At 40.5% G+C, this 17,093-nt stretch overlaps 1 protein-coding gene across 5 annotated transcripts in view; it reads right to left on the bottom strand.

Moving 5' to 3' along the window:
* slc4a2b (solute carrier family 4 member 2b) overlaps positions 1-17,093 on the bottom strand; it is a 46,539-nt gene that overhangs the window by 13,893 nt on the left and 15,553 nt on the right. For all 5 annotated transcript variants that reach the window (XM_084747536.1, XM_084747535.1, XM_084747537.1 and 2 more), the window contains 4 exons: positions 3,847-4,012; positions 3,493-3,716; positions 2,208-2,332; positions 1,012-1,232 (listed from right to left, as the gene is read on the bottom strand). In XM_084747536.1, coding sequence (XP_084603662.1) covers positions 1,012-1,232; positions 2,208-2,332; positions 3,493-3,716; positions 3,847-4,012 — 736 coding nt within the window. The remainder of the gene's footprint in view (positions 1-1,011; positions 1,233-2,207; positions 2,333-3,492; positions 3,717-3,846; positions 4,013-17,093) is intronic.

Below are 17,093 nucleotides of genomic sequence, written 5' to 3'. Positions count from 1 at the left end.
GAACTGGTGATGAATGTGTTAGGAGGCTCGACTCTGTGTCACATAACAATATCAAACCCATGTCAAACTCATGCCTCCATCCACAGCCTCCTTATTTAGCCTTCTGGTCCACTTAACTTTCAGTCCACTAATGATTCAAGGTTGTGATCTGAGGGCCAGGTTTCACAATTAGCCACCATGTTGGCTCGGGCCCGAGTCCAGGGGCCTCAGCTGACAGCGGGAACGGCTAATTTAATAATGCGGGCCTGTCTGCCACACTCTCTGATAAGCTGCTGCTCTCCGCTGAGAGGTCGGCTCCCTGACGTAAATCTCCCCGGCCCTGAACAAGACCCCGTGCTGGGCCGGGGGGCCGGGGACGTCACAGGGCAGCGGGGAGCCGACTGCTATGTACAGTAGGAGGGACTCGCAGTGGCCCCCCAGCCCTGATGTTTCTGGAGGAATCTGAGCATCAACAAATCCAAGAGAAAACTAGGCAGTGCTGATCAAATATAAATTGAGATTCTCTTACTGCATTGTCTATTTCTCATTGAAAATGATTTAAGAAACACATTGTGGTGAACCATTTAGCTGTAATATGAGAAAGTTTGCAACCAGACATGCATGCATGCAATGCAATTGGATCCAGAAGCATCTTGGTCTGCACCCACTGATAAAACCCTTTGGAAATCAAAAATTAACACAGAGATCTTGTGAATTAGCCTAGGGATGCCACACTAGTCTCCACCAATTCCTGAAGGAAATATCTGACTTTTTAGCAGCTAAATGCTCTACTATGTTCACCAAACAGTCTCTAATTGTGACTGTCTGCCATTTGGTGCTAGACAGGTAGTTAGACAGGTAGCTGACACTGATGACTGGGTTGAGAGCGAATCAAAAGTCGTAGGTTGTAAACCAAACAATAGATACAAAAACAGAGTTTAGTGGATTATAGCCCCTTTAAGAAACAAAAAACACAAACCACAAAGCAAGTTAAACAAAAAATCTGCAAAGTGAGGATTCATATAAACTCACTCTTGATGCCGTCCAGGTCAGCAGAGGCCAGCGTCTGAGCCTCGCTCTCGTCAGTAGGGATGCGCTGGTACTTGGCCTGCTCAGCACCCGTCATGTTGCCTGTGCGCCGGCGCTCTTGCAGGTCGTAGCTGCGGCTGGCGGAGGACACCCGGGACAGTGGTATGTGTTCAGGTGGCGCTGCCTGGAGAGTGGGGCTGGGAGCGTCGGGTGAGGATTGCTTACTAGATAAAAGGAGTAAAACGAGACCAAGTTGTAGCTCAATCGACAACTAAGAGAGGAATGATTGTTTTTAAGTTATTTTTATTTTGTTGATTGGACACTTTCCCCCACAATTATTTTAAATGTGACGCTTAAAACATACAGACAAAAATACAGACTTTTAAAATCTTATTGCCACTGAATCACAAACATTTCCCCTTTACTGTGCTCCTCTTATAGTTAATTTCTTTTTCCCCCCCAATACTTGGTGATTTGGTTACTACAGGAATAACATCTCTACACTTGGGTTGGTTATAATCTTCTGACTCATGTATTAGACTCTTCTAATGCTGCTCCAAATATAATACGTTTGCACCTCTCTGCTCAAATGCACAAAAAAACTATTAAAAAAGTACACAGATGTGCCAAGAAAAGATCCTCAGCCGATACAAATCCCTCAAAGCACTTTTGAAATGAGCATAATGAACTCACCGTCTTTTAAACGTCAGGTGTCTGCAGCATTTCACAACCGTAAAACTCAATTATTTCCCCCATATATCAGAATCTTTTATAAAGCAAATCCTCTGTTATTATTAGGTTGTTCTCCGATCGACTGAAAACAAGCAACAGGTGTATACGCAGCTTTATCCGAGCCCAGATGAGACCCTCATGAAGTGGAACATGTAAATGTCATAGGGGGAGCCTGCCTGGGGCTACTGAGGTGTGTTGTGTCGTCTATAGCGACAGGTGATATATGTGTCTCTGAGGAGGGGATTACTCAGGTCCATCAGATCAAACCCAGCAGGCCCACTGGATGCCTGAGACATGGTAACGTACAGTGTGTGCTTCACTGACCAATCAGACGTGTGCCTGAGCTGCCTCACCCAATCAGAACATTTCAACAACATGGCAAAAACATGCGTTATGCAATCATCACAGCAGGTAAAGCACGATTACAAACCAGAATCTTTTTTCTTTTAATCTAGTCAAAGACTCACTCTGAGGAAGAGGCATCTTCGGGATCTGCTCCCTCCGCAGACTGCGGTACGATGTCCAGCTCGCGAGCTGAGTGGGGACTCTCTTTGTCACGTTTGGCCACATGGTCTTCATCCGAAACAAAGAACTGTGGAGGGAACACAGAGTGTGAGAGCACTGCTTACTGTAAAACCAGTAAAAACGCTCAATACATCCTGGCACACTTTTATTGACATTACGGCAAAACTTACAGGATTTGCCTTCCCGTTGGCTCATGTTATAAGAATCGATCCACCTAGAGGTGTCAGGATAAGCTAGGATTGTTTACATTGCCTCTTGTTATTTTATATTGTATTGTTTCCCGAATTAAATTAAATTAAAACAAAACAAGTTATCTCAGTCATGTTCTACTAATTTAGTGGTAGTAAATAGTATTCAGTCAGATTATAATCAGGTTAAATCTGGTCTTGTTTAGTGAAAACTAATAACAACCAAACATGAAACCTGCTGATGAATGATTAAGGCGATACTGAAATATTCATAGAGGAAAAATATGGTGGTGCTTCAACAGCGAGTGAGCAGGTTGGGTATCAGAATATTGAACAATGAACGCTCATTCATTCACATCTTAATGCAAATCATACAAAACAGTCTGACCTCCCTTTACACCGGAATTAACAGGGATTCTCATTTTAACTGGACTGCAAGAAGATAAAACCAAGACCACGGCCTGACCAAGACGTCAGAGGGCTGGTTTTATCTGCTGGTGCAGGATAATTACAAAGTGATTGATTTATTATGATGGGCTTAATGATTACAGTACTTTACAGCATATGCTGCCATAAAAAGTACTTAAATTAGTGTCATGACAAATTTTATGCTGGGGGAGTTTCTTGAGAATAATATATTTATGGTGCAACTTTGCCTCCTTTATCATAACTTCTTGACAAGTTATAATGGATCCTTGCTAAAAAAAAAAAAAAAAAAGTGCATTTATGTTGAAGCTGAAAAAATTAGTTGATTAAATGATTTGCAACTGAAAATTATCAGAAAACAGCTGGTTTCAGCATCTAAAATTTGAGGATTTGCAGCTTTTTCTAGCTTTACGTAACAGTAAACTAGTTATTTTGGGGTTTTGGACTATTGGCTGGACAAAATAAAAACGCAGAACTCGTGTACTCAAAAAAAAAAAAAAGGCAATATGAAGGAGATGACCATGTTTCAGTACAGAAGTCAGTTCCTCAGTGTTTTTACACTCACTTATAAATCTACTATAAGTATGTAAAAGTATGAAGTTGAGTTGATTACCTCCACATCTTTGACTTTCTCCGACTCCGGAGCCGAAGTTGTCTCCGTCCCCTCCTCCTCCTCCTCCTCTTCATCCTCTCCCTCCTCTATGGGGCCGCTGCTGGGAGCATGGCTGCTTTTGTGATCTTTGTCCTTCCTCCTCTTCTTGTTGCTCTTCTTCCTGCGTCCCTCGGGGGGCAGTTTGGACAGAGGTCGGTGGATGTGGTGAGAGGAGTGACGGTGGTCTGGTCAGAAGAAGATACAGGGTTTAAAGGTTACTACATTTGACACTTGTATAACAGGTCAAAGTGCCTGCTGATAAACTCCCAGGCTTGCTTGAATGTTTGAAAAACAAGGAGACCACCGTGTGCTCACATTCAATATCCTCCTCATGGTAGTTGTGGTGCTGTTCATCAGGTACAGCAGCAGGGCTGAGGATCTGCTGGAAACGCTGGACGCCCAAAGCTTTGTTCAGGTCCCCATCATCCTCCTCGTGAGGCCGTGGAGACCCGTGTAGTGATGAGGCGGCAGGAGCCTCTGGCTGCAACACAAACAATAAATGAACAAATAAATTAAAATGATATGTAACTTCTGCTGCTAGGGGTCTCTTACATCAAAACAACAGCAAAAGATATAGTTTGATGATGCTGTGAAGTACCATGGGAGCGTGAGTTGTTTTCTTCATTGCTAAACAACCTTTACAGATGATAATTAATGTTATGTTTAGTCATGACTTCCTTCCTTATTCTCTGACATGCCGAGTTTCCCCAGATGCCACTGACAGACAAACAATGACATGCACTGTTACCTTGTACAAATTTTTCTGGGTTTGAACACGCAACCAAAAAACTTCATCACACAAGTCTAGTCGTTTTTACACATTTTAATGCAGAATGTTCCAATTCCATACTACATACTAGTTGTATATATTTTAGATTCTATAAAGTATATTAATCTTTATACTCAGGATTTGTACAGCAGTAAGAGAGACTTCAAGCAATTTCAATGTACCAAAGCCCAAAATTTCCAGACTCATCACATCTTAATCGGTACTATAAATGCAAGGTGCAAAAGAGAAAAGTCTGCACACTGTTAGACTCCAAATAAATAATTTAATTCTCTTTTAAGGAAACGTTTTGATCTGGAAGGATAATTTTCAGGTGAGATGAAACATTGCCTTAAAAGACAAAAACTTTAAAGAAAATCAAATTATTTGTAACTGTGTACAGACTTTATTCCTTTGTGAGGTAAAGATGTTCTTTTAATAGGCCTATGTATACCCAATTATTGATTAATTTCATAATCTGAGCACGGCAGATTAAGAGAACTTCGGATCCGAGTAGTATTTGCAACTTGACAACAACAAAGTGTTTGCTTTGGCTCATGAAGCACCTTTAAGTTTCAGTTTTGGCCCTCCAAGGAATAAAAGTTGGGCCCCCCTGCTATACACTGTTTCTACAGTTAGTATACAAGAAAACACCCATACTATTTTTTTATATATACCAAAAGGAAATGATGCAATATGTGCACCAAGCAAAGACAGTCTTGACAAAACTGCCAAAATGCTTCTGCCAGCTGAACCGAACAGAGAGGGAGGAAAATATTTTCCCACTAAATAAATAGTTATTTTTTGTATTCTCGGGTGTTTCTGCTATCGTTTCTTCACCAGCCCCAATTAGTTGTTACTGTTTTCCAGCTGTGATAATCTTCTACTTTCCTTTTGTGCATTGCACTGTAGGAGAAAAGTGTCCATCAGCAGCACAAGCAAACACTAAGAGTTTTTGCGTCTGCACACTGACAGTTTTGGGTACACACTCAACACCTACTTAGTCTGCAGTGTAGATTTTCACTCAAACTGACACTAGAGGGAGTTCTGGCTCCACAGTCAGGACATCATATGACGAGTCCTCTCATGCATGCCTTCCTGAAAACCAGCCTTAAATTGGAAACAATAGCCATATGCATTGATCATTTTCTCTTTTTCCACGCTGCGGTGGTGTGACAGGGATCATGTGGGTGATAAGAGATCTGTTTTCTTGCAGCGGGATGCTGGGCCCTGCTGTGCCGGGCTCTGCCGGTGGGATGTTGTGATAAGGATTAGCTGGAGCGATGCAGCAAGTGGATCTACTTTGGCTAACAGGATCGTGGTGTAGCCACCTCACGGTACGGTAAATGTTGCCATGACTACTGCACAGAGGCCTCAGATCCTGCAGTGAACCCTTCCTGTGGCAAAACTCAGGGGCCACAAGTCATCTGATGCTCCCACAAATGTTTCTCAGGACACCCAACATGTCAATCATATATTAAGTTTTCTCCAGTGCTGCAGGGAGTAACTGAAAGCACGTCATGATATACAATTACTCCTCTCCCACCTCAGCTCCTGCTTATTTTTCTGGCTCACACTTTTTCAGTTTATACACTGCAGGCTGCTAAAAGAGGACACAAATGACATATAAAATATGTAAAATTACAGAGTAGTATTTACTCGAGCACTACACTTAAGTTAAAAGCATGTACCTCAAAATTATGGTACAGTACTTACCTACATTTCAAAGGGGAAATATACATTTTACTCCACTGTATTTAAATGACAGATAAAATTACTAGTTACAGATTAAGATTTAAGAGGAAACATTTCATAAGATTAAAAAATTACAATAGCTTGTTAAAGATTATTTGCTTGTAATCTCTTATGATAAAACAGTGTCTTATTGGTTATATTTCAGGTGTCTTTTAGTTGTTTACAGTTCCATCAAAGAGACAATCACTCTCTAAATATTTTAGATGGTTTAACTGAAATAACTGTTAAACTGTTTCTACTGTGTGGTACAATGGTTGTCACAATATCAGATTTTCACTACATGATTAACAAGGCGAGTATTCATATTATTGCAATATTGACAGAAAATTTTAAAAATAATAATAATTATGCTGTCAGTCAAATACATCTTTAACTTTAACTATGGAGGTGGAGAGAGAGTCCATAAGTTATTACAGATGATTTACTCACTGTTTGCATATGTGTATTATTAATATTATGATAACATTTAATTTTTTAAATGCCACAGATCTTAAATGTGGCACAAACAGTCAGTGGTCTGCAGTGTTTTCACGCCAATGTCATATCAGCTCAGCTCACTGGGAATCTCAACTGAGATGGTACCAAAAAAAGTATCAGGTTCTCTCCACAATTTTTGACGTTGGAAAACCAAGACAGGTCGAGCAGAGTTGAGTGGAGCCAAGCCCGAACCACACAGTGGTTCTTATGGTCTAAGAGGTTAAAGACTGTATAGTCAAACAAAAATTATCCCTCCCAATCATCACCCTCGACCCACCAGAAGTGTGTGGTGACGCCTGCATCTATGGAGACCCCGCCCTCCACCCAAACCTTCTTATTTTCTCATTATTTTACTGTGCACAGGACGCTTTACCAACCCAAAATGTCAAAAATTATCATCCTTGAAATGAGACTCAACAATCTACTATCTTTCTGGTTGGTTTTCCACACAGCAACGGACAAATCCTACTTATTCTGCCTTTAAATCATCCAATATTTCACAAATATAGCATAGATTACAGAAAACTGTTTTCTTTGCTACACCACTCATCATCATGACCACATAGACTCATCTTGTGACCCTTTGAGGGTGCCCATCCCCTATGTTGGGAACTCCTGGACTATCTAATGATATACAATGTAGTTAAAACTAGTTCAAACTTGATCCCCCTCAACCAGCCACAGTAAAATGCTGCTTGTGGATTAATGCATCAGTACAAACCTTTTTCATGGCAGCAATTGTGATATGAAAAAGTAGTAGTAGTAGTAGTAGTAGTAGAGTAAACACAGGCGTTATCAATGATACTTTGACTTGTTGCAGAGTAATTTTACATTGTGGTTTGCTGTCTATACTTCTCCCAACACTGCAAAGTTTTCTTTTCAAAAAGCGTGACAAACTGCATCAAGAACCAAAAATCAAGACATCACATACAGAACAAGAACTGTTAGTTACTTATACGCACTTTGTCGTGCACCAAGGTACCATTTGAATTGTTCCACTTTTAACACAATGCGTTCGACAAGAGACGAAAATATGAGCAGAAAACTCAAAGGTTCATCATGCACATAGCTCGACATGTGTTCATGAATGAAGGAATGTCCAAAGGAAGTGTGAAGAAATGGTTCCCATGACCCACAAAACCATGTGGAGTTCTATTCTCCGACACACAGGTGACAGAAAGAAGCAGAGACCCTGCACTGAACTGTGGACAAGCGGAGACTCATGAGTAAAAAGGAGAGACAGGTCAGCATGCCAGGCACTCATTGAATATTGACCCAAAGCTCAATTCCTCATAGAAATTTTTTTCCTGACAGATCAGAGAAAAAAAGTTCAATTCAGCAAAAGAAGACAATTCAGCACTAAAGACATAAAAAGCTCTGATTTCTTTCACTTTCTTTCCAAATTAAAAGTCCCTAAATGGTAAAATGTTGCTCTTTTCAAGTTCAGTTTTTCATTAAAGCATGTCACAAATTGAGAAGAGAACCTTTCTGTAATCAGGTATCACCCCATGTTCACGTCAGAATCTCAATACTTCAATATTTAATTAGATGACTGATCCAAAACCCTTGAGTACACACGTATCCTATCCAGATGTGCGCTGCTACCCTATCCGGCAGTTTATTTTTACAGAGCTCTCATTCATATCATGGTTTCACAGTGAATCCCTAGAGGTGGGAGAGATGTGTGAGGGATTTCTCAAAGAGGCGAGAGAAATTTCCACAACCGAAACCATGTGCAAAAACAAGCCGCAGCCAGGGAGCCAAGCAAAAACAAAAACTGACCAGACAATGAAGAAAATTTTCACTTTAAGAGTAGTATTTCTCAGTTTCAGGGACTTACCTCGCTCATGGCAACGTGAGCTTAATCGCAATCAGCGTTTTTGGTGGCAACAAGCGGCGGTGCCCTCCACCATGACAACACTGGAGCTCTGACCCTCAACACGTCTATTAAGAACCGCAGGCAGGAGATATCCCTCTCCTCCCTGCTTATCAAAGCCGCGTGATGCCTTAATCAGAGCCCTATCGGCCAACCTGCCACCTTCACCAGCCCGCTCATTGTGCCAAGGCAGAATAAACAAGACTCTCGTTCCCCCTTTGAGGACAAATGCTGAATGAAAGGACAAGCCGTGTTTGAACAGCCAGGAACAAAACCTGACGTTGACATTCATCTCCACGTTTTACCTTTGCAACATGAAGCCTAAATATTGACCAAGGTGCTCTTAGTAAATGCGCCTTGAAGGGCAACATAAATGCATAGGAACTAAACATCTTGCAACTTTCAAAGGATGCATTTTTTATGGCTAATATTGATGGTGGACTTGTTATTAAGTAACAGGCTGGACTGAAAAGTGACTAAAGTTTTGCTTGTGCCAGAAATAATGACAACTTCCTATATAACAAATGACTGAAAGAAACATAGTTGTGGTTGATCATTTGACAGGTGAACAAAAACTGATCTTAGTAATTCATTAACCAAATAAAAACGGTTATATGTGAAACCTTTTTAGAAAAGATTCCACCATCTTTAGTCACTTCACTTTTAATCTGCACACTGAAATGCCTTCGTGCAGACGTGTTGTACCCTGCAACAAGAGCACTCTCATCACTCCTGATAACAGTGACACTTATCCTTTACAAGCAATCAATAAGACCACAACAGAAAAGAAGTTACGTTCACTTATGGGAATTAGCAGGTAGCCGAGAAGCAAATATTTGAAATTTTAAGCCTGCAGCGTGTGCCAAGCAGAATGAATATTAGTGGGCACAAAAGAAACACAGGTAATACAATTTTTTGTCTTTTTTTGCTTAAATGCTTTGAATTCAGAGCTTGAGATCTGTGCCCAGACCCGACAGAACCCAACAGAACCCGACAGGTTTGGGTCAGACCTTATTTCATGGGCTTACATTGCATTTGAACTTGCAGAAATTACTGCAAAAAAAAAAGTATATATATTTTTTATACAACATTAACAATAGACTATGCATGAATCCATTTGCAATCATGTGAGCTAGCTAACTTACTACGTCATTGTGCAGGATCTACCAATAATGGCAAACTAGTTAGCTACATATTACTGAAACGTATTGGCCAACATAGTATCCAAAGTGTACAGACATGCTGGTGGATCATTTTGCAACTTCACGGGTGAGACTCTGACATAACCTCCACCTCAGCAATGACCGGCGGAAGTGCAGAGGGTGACGTTAACACACCTAACACTAGCCAGGCTACAACTGCTGACTCAGCAGCTACAGGTAGTCACCAACAAGAGAAGACCTGGAAATATTCAATGCAATATATGCAGAAGGGGGTCCCTGCTCTACTGCAGCTAAGGGGTCCATGCCCTGCAAAACATTGAAGACCCATGCTTTAATGACAGCATGCAAACTTGCTAACAATCACAATGCTAGCATCTGCTAACACAAAACACAAAGTAAATCTGAGGCTGATGGGAGTGTTATTACTTTTGCAGGTAACTGAGTAAATTAAAATGTTGACCTGATGATGGCTTTACATGGAAAGTTAATGGATCACCAAAGTTTTTACATACCAACAAGCACAAACATCTGCACCAAATTTCATGGCAATCTGTCCAATAGTTGTTGAGATACTTCAGTTTGGACAAAAGAGGTTTAAACGCAAATAACTCACCAGTGAGCATGAATTTTAGCCACAACAGACTGAAGAAAAAAACAAAACAAATTTAATGTTCTTTAGCATAAATATGTTTGAATTAATTGGTGCACTTATTGTTGAAATATTAGCTAGTAGTTTGTGAAACAACACAGTTTGCAAAGTTTTAAAAAGTAGTGTGCGTGTGCAGTGGTTGTGTTGTGTAATGAGGCGGACACTCGACAGTGTGTGGAGGCTGCAGAGGAGATTATCTGCTGTCGTGAGGTAGGCTCAAATCCCACACAGTCAGCACTGTGGAGGGGAAGGGGGGGAAGGCTGGCGGATGTTGCAGTGATCATGTCATACCGTGTGGCTGATGAGGAGTCATTGCATTCCTACATATCTTAGCATGAGTTTGCAAGGAGATCCGACTACACAATACGCCCCGAGTTAGTTTATGATTATTCTGCGAAAGTGTGTGAGTTGTAACCCAGTTTTGTCATCAGCCAACTGTGAGTTTTGTATGCAAGCACTGATTTTCACAACCTTCCTATGACATCAGAAATTAAATGGCTTGTTTGCGCTGCTTAAAATCAAATACAGATGTATACGTCATATACTGTGAATTTAATAAAGAGCTCCTCCAGACAGTCTGAGACTGGAAAATATTCTTTGTTTCTGCTTCCTGTCTGGTGATTATATTTGTATTGGACATTGGGCTTTCAGCAGTCAACATCTTTATCATTTCATGTTATGCAACCAGGGTTTTCAGTAGCCAATATAATTTGCCTGAGATGGTGTTTTTTTACACCTCTGTTTTATCTAAGTTAAAGATGATCAGCTGATAAACTGTCTGTTGAGTTAGGAGGATTCTGCAGTGGCTGCTAGTTGCTTGTCACAGGAAGACTATGATGTTAAACTAGTAATAAAACACGATGATAGGCTGGAGGTGTGAAACATACTCATCCTTCTATTTGAGGTTGGATGGCTCAGTACTGGATACTGGCCGTCTCACTGACTGTCACCGATAAGAGCACTATAATGTCAAAGTTCACCACTGCAGTAAACGCATGGATGGAGACGTGATGACAGCGAAGCTGGGGTGCATGTCAAGGTCTAGACCAGCAGTTCCCAGCCTAGGGGGTCCAGGAAAACTATGAGGACACAATCTGTGTAAGGAAAATTACTTTGACATTGAACCTGCATAGAGGAGTCATCTGTGGACACAGTCTGGTTTAAGGAGGAGTTAAATATTTTGGGAAATATACCTTTTTGTATGTTTGCTGAGAGTTAGATGAGAAGATTAATACAATTTTCAGGTAGACATGGAGCTACAGCCAGCAGTGCCTAGCTTAGCTTAGCATAAAAACTGGAGAAACGGGCAGAAACGGCTAGCGTAGCTCTGTCCAAAGGTAACGAAATCTGCCAACCAGCATATCTTAAGTTCACTAATTAACACCTTAAGTCTTGCTTGCTTAGTCTTTGCAAAGAACAACGTGTTAAATTGTCCTAAGATAAGGACAGCTGGTCGTAGCTTCCTATTTAACTGAATGACATGACAGTGTAATGTGTCATTGCTCATTTCTGACCAACACAGTTGTCATTTACACCCCCACATTGTGTGAGTAGTTTGCACCCATAGGTGTGAGTCTTAAAATAAGGTGTGGTCAGGCCCATTGTTGATGCCTTGTTATCTTGAGGCAGTAGAGATTGACGCGCCACTGAGCGACAAAAACCTAAAGTTAATGGTGCAATATCTTCCTGCTATTTAAAGCTACTACTGGAGATGGAAGACACAGAGGATCCCCGTCTCCTGATATCATTATACTGTTTTTAGGAGTGTGTGCCAGTTCTCGTAATGCCAGAAGACGAGGACACACTCACCGTTACATCTTTGCCTATTTCACCTCAGGAAGCTTTCCTGAAGAATTCCTGCTGCATGCAAGCAGACCCAGTTCTTCAGCAGAAAACCATTTGCTTCACCAACTTTCTGAACCTGGCATTTAAATAGCAATGTACCAGGTGTAGGAGAACCTGGCTTTTAAGGGGAATGGAAGGTAACTCTATGATTGGTTTAATTCATATTACGCCAAAAACACACCTATGATTAATTAAGAGACAAAATACATAACTTATGCCTTACTTTGAAGATTATGTGCTGTTTAACCAGCAAAAGTAGACAGACACACCTTATTTGCACCATGCACTTTAGACCCTGTGCTATAGATCATTTAATTAGAGACCAAAGACTTTCAGCCAAAAAACTGTCTGGCAGATAGACCTAACCCCCATAGCACTGCAACCTGATGTTTTTACACTTCATATTTTATATTAATTAAACAAACAACATAGACACAAAATTAATATGAGAGCTTTAGAGGTGGTGAAAGATGGATTTTGTTACCTCTGGCCAGTGCAAGGCTAGCTGTTTTCCTCCGTTTGCAGCCTTTATGCTATTTTAAGCCAACAGGGCTCTAGCTTCATATTTACAGTGCTGTACTGACATGAGTGTGGTATAAATCTTCTAATCTAACTCTCATTAAGACAGTGAAAAGGCATGCTTCTGAGTGTGTGAAACTATTTCTTTAAAGAAAAAAAAACGAATATGGTGGACACTGATGTTTTACACAGTTTTCACATAACGGTTGCAGCAGTTGTTTGCACTGCTTAAAAGTCATGGACTAGACACTGAATCCTACCAGCTCCAGTGTTTCTGTTCTGCAGCTGTCCCTGACCTTTCTGTATGAGAGGAAAATCAAAAAGGAACGGTTTTAAACTGAGATGGCAGCACAGCATGTTTCTTGATATGACTTCTTCCTGTTAATTAAAGAAAACTGTTCCTAGTGTTCTCCTGTTGAGAAACCTTTCATAATGCACCTGCTGACATTAGAGAGGTGACTATCTGTAACTAGTGACCCATTAAGACGACATTACATAGTAATTATTACCCTGGATTTCTAATGCCTGAGAACAGTCAATGAGCTGTGGGCAAAATGAATCTCACAAGCACAAGAACAAGACTGAACATTAACCAGCTGCAGAGTTCGTGTAAAGGTTAAATTTACCCAAAGAACCAAAGTAAGCAACATATAGGCTTAGAAAATCTCTATTTGCACTATTTAGGATAATGTGTAATGATCTGGAATGATAAGAAGAAGACTAAATATCACACACAGAGAAATGGAGAGGAAACCATGCGCTGGACTCACGTGTTGAGTCCTCAGTGTTCAAACTGAACAAACTCACCTTAAGTGCATACAGGTAGTCCATCAAATTACACAGAGGTGTGTTGCTGCGGCTCAAAATACAACAAGATAGCTGTATTTGCTTTTCCAAAGTCAACAGTAAAAGTAAAAAGCACCGGACACTTTTATGGAAGACGACCTGTTTCCCATTTCAGTTAGCCCCTGTCACATGACCAGGGCTGATCTTCAGGGTAGGAAGAAGAAGACATTACTTCGTTTCACAATGTTAGCCCTTAAAAAATTCAAACAGGATTATCTGAACTCTCCCTGACCACACACGCACACAAACACACATTGTTCAGGAGATAATAATTAACTATGGGAGTTGGACCCAATAGAACAACCAATAACTGCTGAGGCACTGTCATACAGCAAACATTTTTATCTTCGGAGAGCTTCTTGGTGACCAGGCTCCCTGCTGGCAAGTGCCAACTCATACTCCAGTCCACAATCTCACTAAGTTTTATGGCAGTTGACTGTCTGACGGGCTATAAATAGCAATAAAGACTCACTGATTCTGAGCGGACCTTAAAGAAAATCTTAAAATGCGTCAGTCAACTCTATGCGTTTGAGTTCAAGGAGTTCAAAGATACAGTAAAAAAAAGCTAATGGCTCTTTACATAATATTCTGCCGGGTCATCTTTACAACAGCTAGTACAACTTTTATCTTGTGTAAAGACTGTTTTGTGCAATGCATGCAACTGAAACAGAAATCAAATGTGTGGGTGTAATAGGCCATGGGCGTTCTTGGAAACCTCACATAGTTTACAGAAAGACAAAAATGTGCTTCAAATGTTGTACTTCTCACTTAATTTAAGATATTAAGTATATTTAGTTGAAGTGTTGTGAATTTGGTATAAAGCCATTAAATTTGCAGGAGTTGTTTGTGTTATACTCAACTGATGCTGATTTAATTTTGTTGGACTACTAAATTACACAATTTAATACTAACTGTCCATTACATTACTATACAAATCTTGGCAAAGAATCAAAGAAATAAACCATCCAAATGGTAAAAGAAAATATGAGAAGTAGCAGTATCCCTGGCCTCCCAGTCCCTCTCCACATCCTTCATGGATGAGTAGTTCAGCGTCATATGTCCACTTCCACCTCCTAAATACTCTGCATTCTGTGCCTGAACTAGTGGAGTTGGATTTCAAACTTGGACAGCACTCATGTTTATGTTCAGCGAGGATCCCCCTTCCAGATTGCATGCAGGTACATACAAGGGTTGGCATGACATGGTCACATAGTTGTGCAAAACTGGAAAAGGGAAGCAGCTGACCATAAATGCAAAGCTAAGGGGAATCAAGCATTTCCTACTTTGGTGTTGCAGTGAAGAATAACGTAAAAGAACACCATGACCATGTCTATAGAGAAGTTTAAAGAATGTGCTCTTTTATAATATTTTGCTTTCCTCTTGACTTGTGATCCTTGCTTTTTATATTTCTTTATGTTTGTTTTCTTACTAGGTTTATAGCACCAAAACACCGAGGCATAATTCCTTGTACTTTTAAACCTACTTGGACATAAAACTGAGTCTGAAATAATCTCTCATCAGTCCAATAAACGGTAAAGCTCATCAGAAGTCCGTCAACAGAAGTGTCCCACTGTAGCTGTGCTGAAAGTCTGTTCTTTTTTGCTCCCACTGAGCTATAAACACCACTATTTCCACTCACCTACATGTTCAACCCACAGCACAGAGAGCTCTCTTCAATTTTGGCTGTTGAATGTCACTCTAGTAAAGTAGAAATCCTTAGCTCAAGTCAAAGAACACATGAAAGGCTGAGAAATATGGGTAAATCGGTAAAAAAAAAAAAAATGCAATCCTTATAATTTCTGGAATGCAATTGAAAATAATAATTCCTGGAATTCTCGAGCCATTGCTAACTGATGATATCTAACAACATGAGGCTATTCATGGGTGGATTTTTCCTTTAAGCTTGGGATATTTTCTGCTGCAGCATCTAAATCATCCTGAGATGACCTGGATGAGAGCCTCTTAAGTTAAGGAATGCTGCTTTCTTTGGCCGCTGACCCCTCGGGGCAGCATGTTTATCACATCAATCCCTCCAGCAGCCATGCAATTATGTTTTTCATTATATGCCAGCAATATTATTTTAGTCTTTCCAACGCTGCCAACCCATCGATTTAAAGAATAGAGGAAGGAAACGGTTTCAGTTGTGGAACCGTCAACATTTTTCAGGCCTCTAATGAAAAGGGAAACTCAACAACTCTCTTAAGTGTTTTTGAGCTATTCTGAACATTTTTTATTTTTGCAATCAGAAATGCTGCATGTTGCCAGGGAATTGGCCCTGGGATGTGACTAGATTTGTACACACATAGCTCTGAAGGGAACAGCCCTGTCCAAAATACACATTCCGATGCCAGGGAGCAACTGAGGGAGCTGATGCAGCATAAACCCAGCACAGAGAAAATATGAATCAAAGTTGAGGCAAGTTAGGAGCTGAGTAACTACAGTCTCATACAACCAGAATCTAAAAAAGTTGAGACGCTGTGTAAAAGACAAAATATTTATTTTTCAGACTGATAAACCTTACACTTAATTCTGAATTTGATGCATGCAACATGTTCCAAAAAAGGGGCTTGCCAGACCTCTTTCCACAGTGCTCAGCACTAGGGAAATGTACCCTGTCTTGTTTGCATTTGTTTAAGCCAATCACTAACATCTTGGGCGGAGTTAAGCCCAGGATGCAGCAACAGTGCCACTGCAAAATAATGTTGAGGAGGACTTGTTTCAGCAGAACTTTTACACGTCGGGGGGCAAGCTTTGGTATCAAAATAGCTAAATCACCGCAAAGGAAAAAGTAGCAGCTGCTAGCTTGTTTGTTTTGTCATTTTCAGTCTGTAGATTGCAGCTCAAATGTTTTCCGGTGACTTTGAAAACGTCGATAGCGGATGTCCTTCCACCTGAAACCAAGCAAGCAATGGCAGACTTACATCCACAGTGTGCATCTGCTTAGTCAGACTGTTACCGCTGTGATACATCACCTTTCTTTTGACAACACTCAGTACGTGCTTGTGAACTGAGGACAATAAATTTGAAGTTTTGAAAGTGAAAGTTGCTTGATATACAACTTCAGGTGCTCAACAGTCCAGGGTCCCTGTCACATTTTCATCTTTTACTGCGAAGCCAAATGGTTGAAACACATGCAGAATATGGTTGACCCTAAAAAAGATGGTGTCTAGATGGCAGCATATGTTGCTCCAAAACCTGTATGGACCTTTCAGCAATAATGGGGCCTTCACAGAGGTGACAATTAGCTATGATGCCAAGGGCACCAACACATTCCCATACCATCACATATGCTAGCTATGGAAGTTAGTGCTGGTAACAATCTGGATGGTCCTTTTCCATTTTAGCCTGAAAGTCATGTTGTCCACGATCTCCAAAACTGTCTTAAGTCTTAACTTGCATTTGTAGATGCAGCAATAAACTGTTTATTGAGACATGTAGCATAGTATACAATTATGTGGGTTTTAAATGCAATTTTTAATTCAGTACTGCCTGAAGGGGTCAGAGGTCACAGGCATTCAGTGTAGGGTTTTGGCCTTGCTCCTCACATACAGAGATTTCTTTGGATTCTCTGAATCTTTTAATGATATTACGGACTGTAGATGTTGAAATCCCTTAATTCCTTGCAGTTTTGTGTTGAGAATGTTGTTCTTAAACTGTTGAACTGTT

This window comes from Lutjanus erythropterus, chromosome 21 (genome assembly GCF_056507025.1).
Source record: "Lutjanus erythropterus isolate fLutEry1 chromosome 21, fLutEry1.hap2, whole genome shotgun sequence".
Classification (NCBI taxonomy): Eukaryota; Metazoa; Chordata; class Actinopteri; order Lutjaniformes; family Lutjanidae; genus Lutjanus; species Lutjanus erythropterus.
Note: the sequence above shows the minus strand (reverse complement) of the source record. Positions and strands in the feature narration are given on the sequence as shown.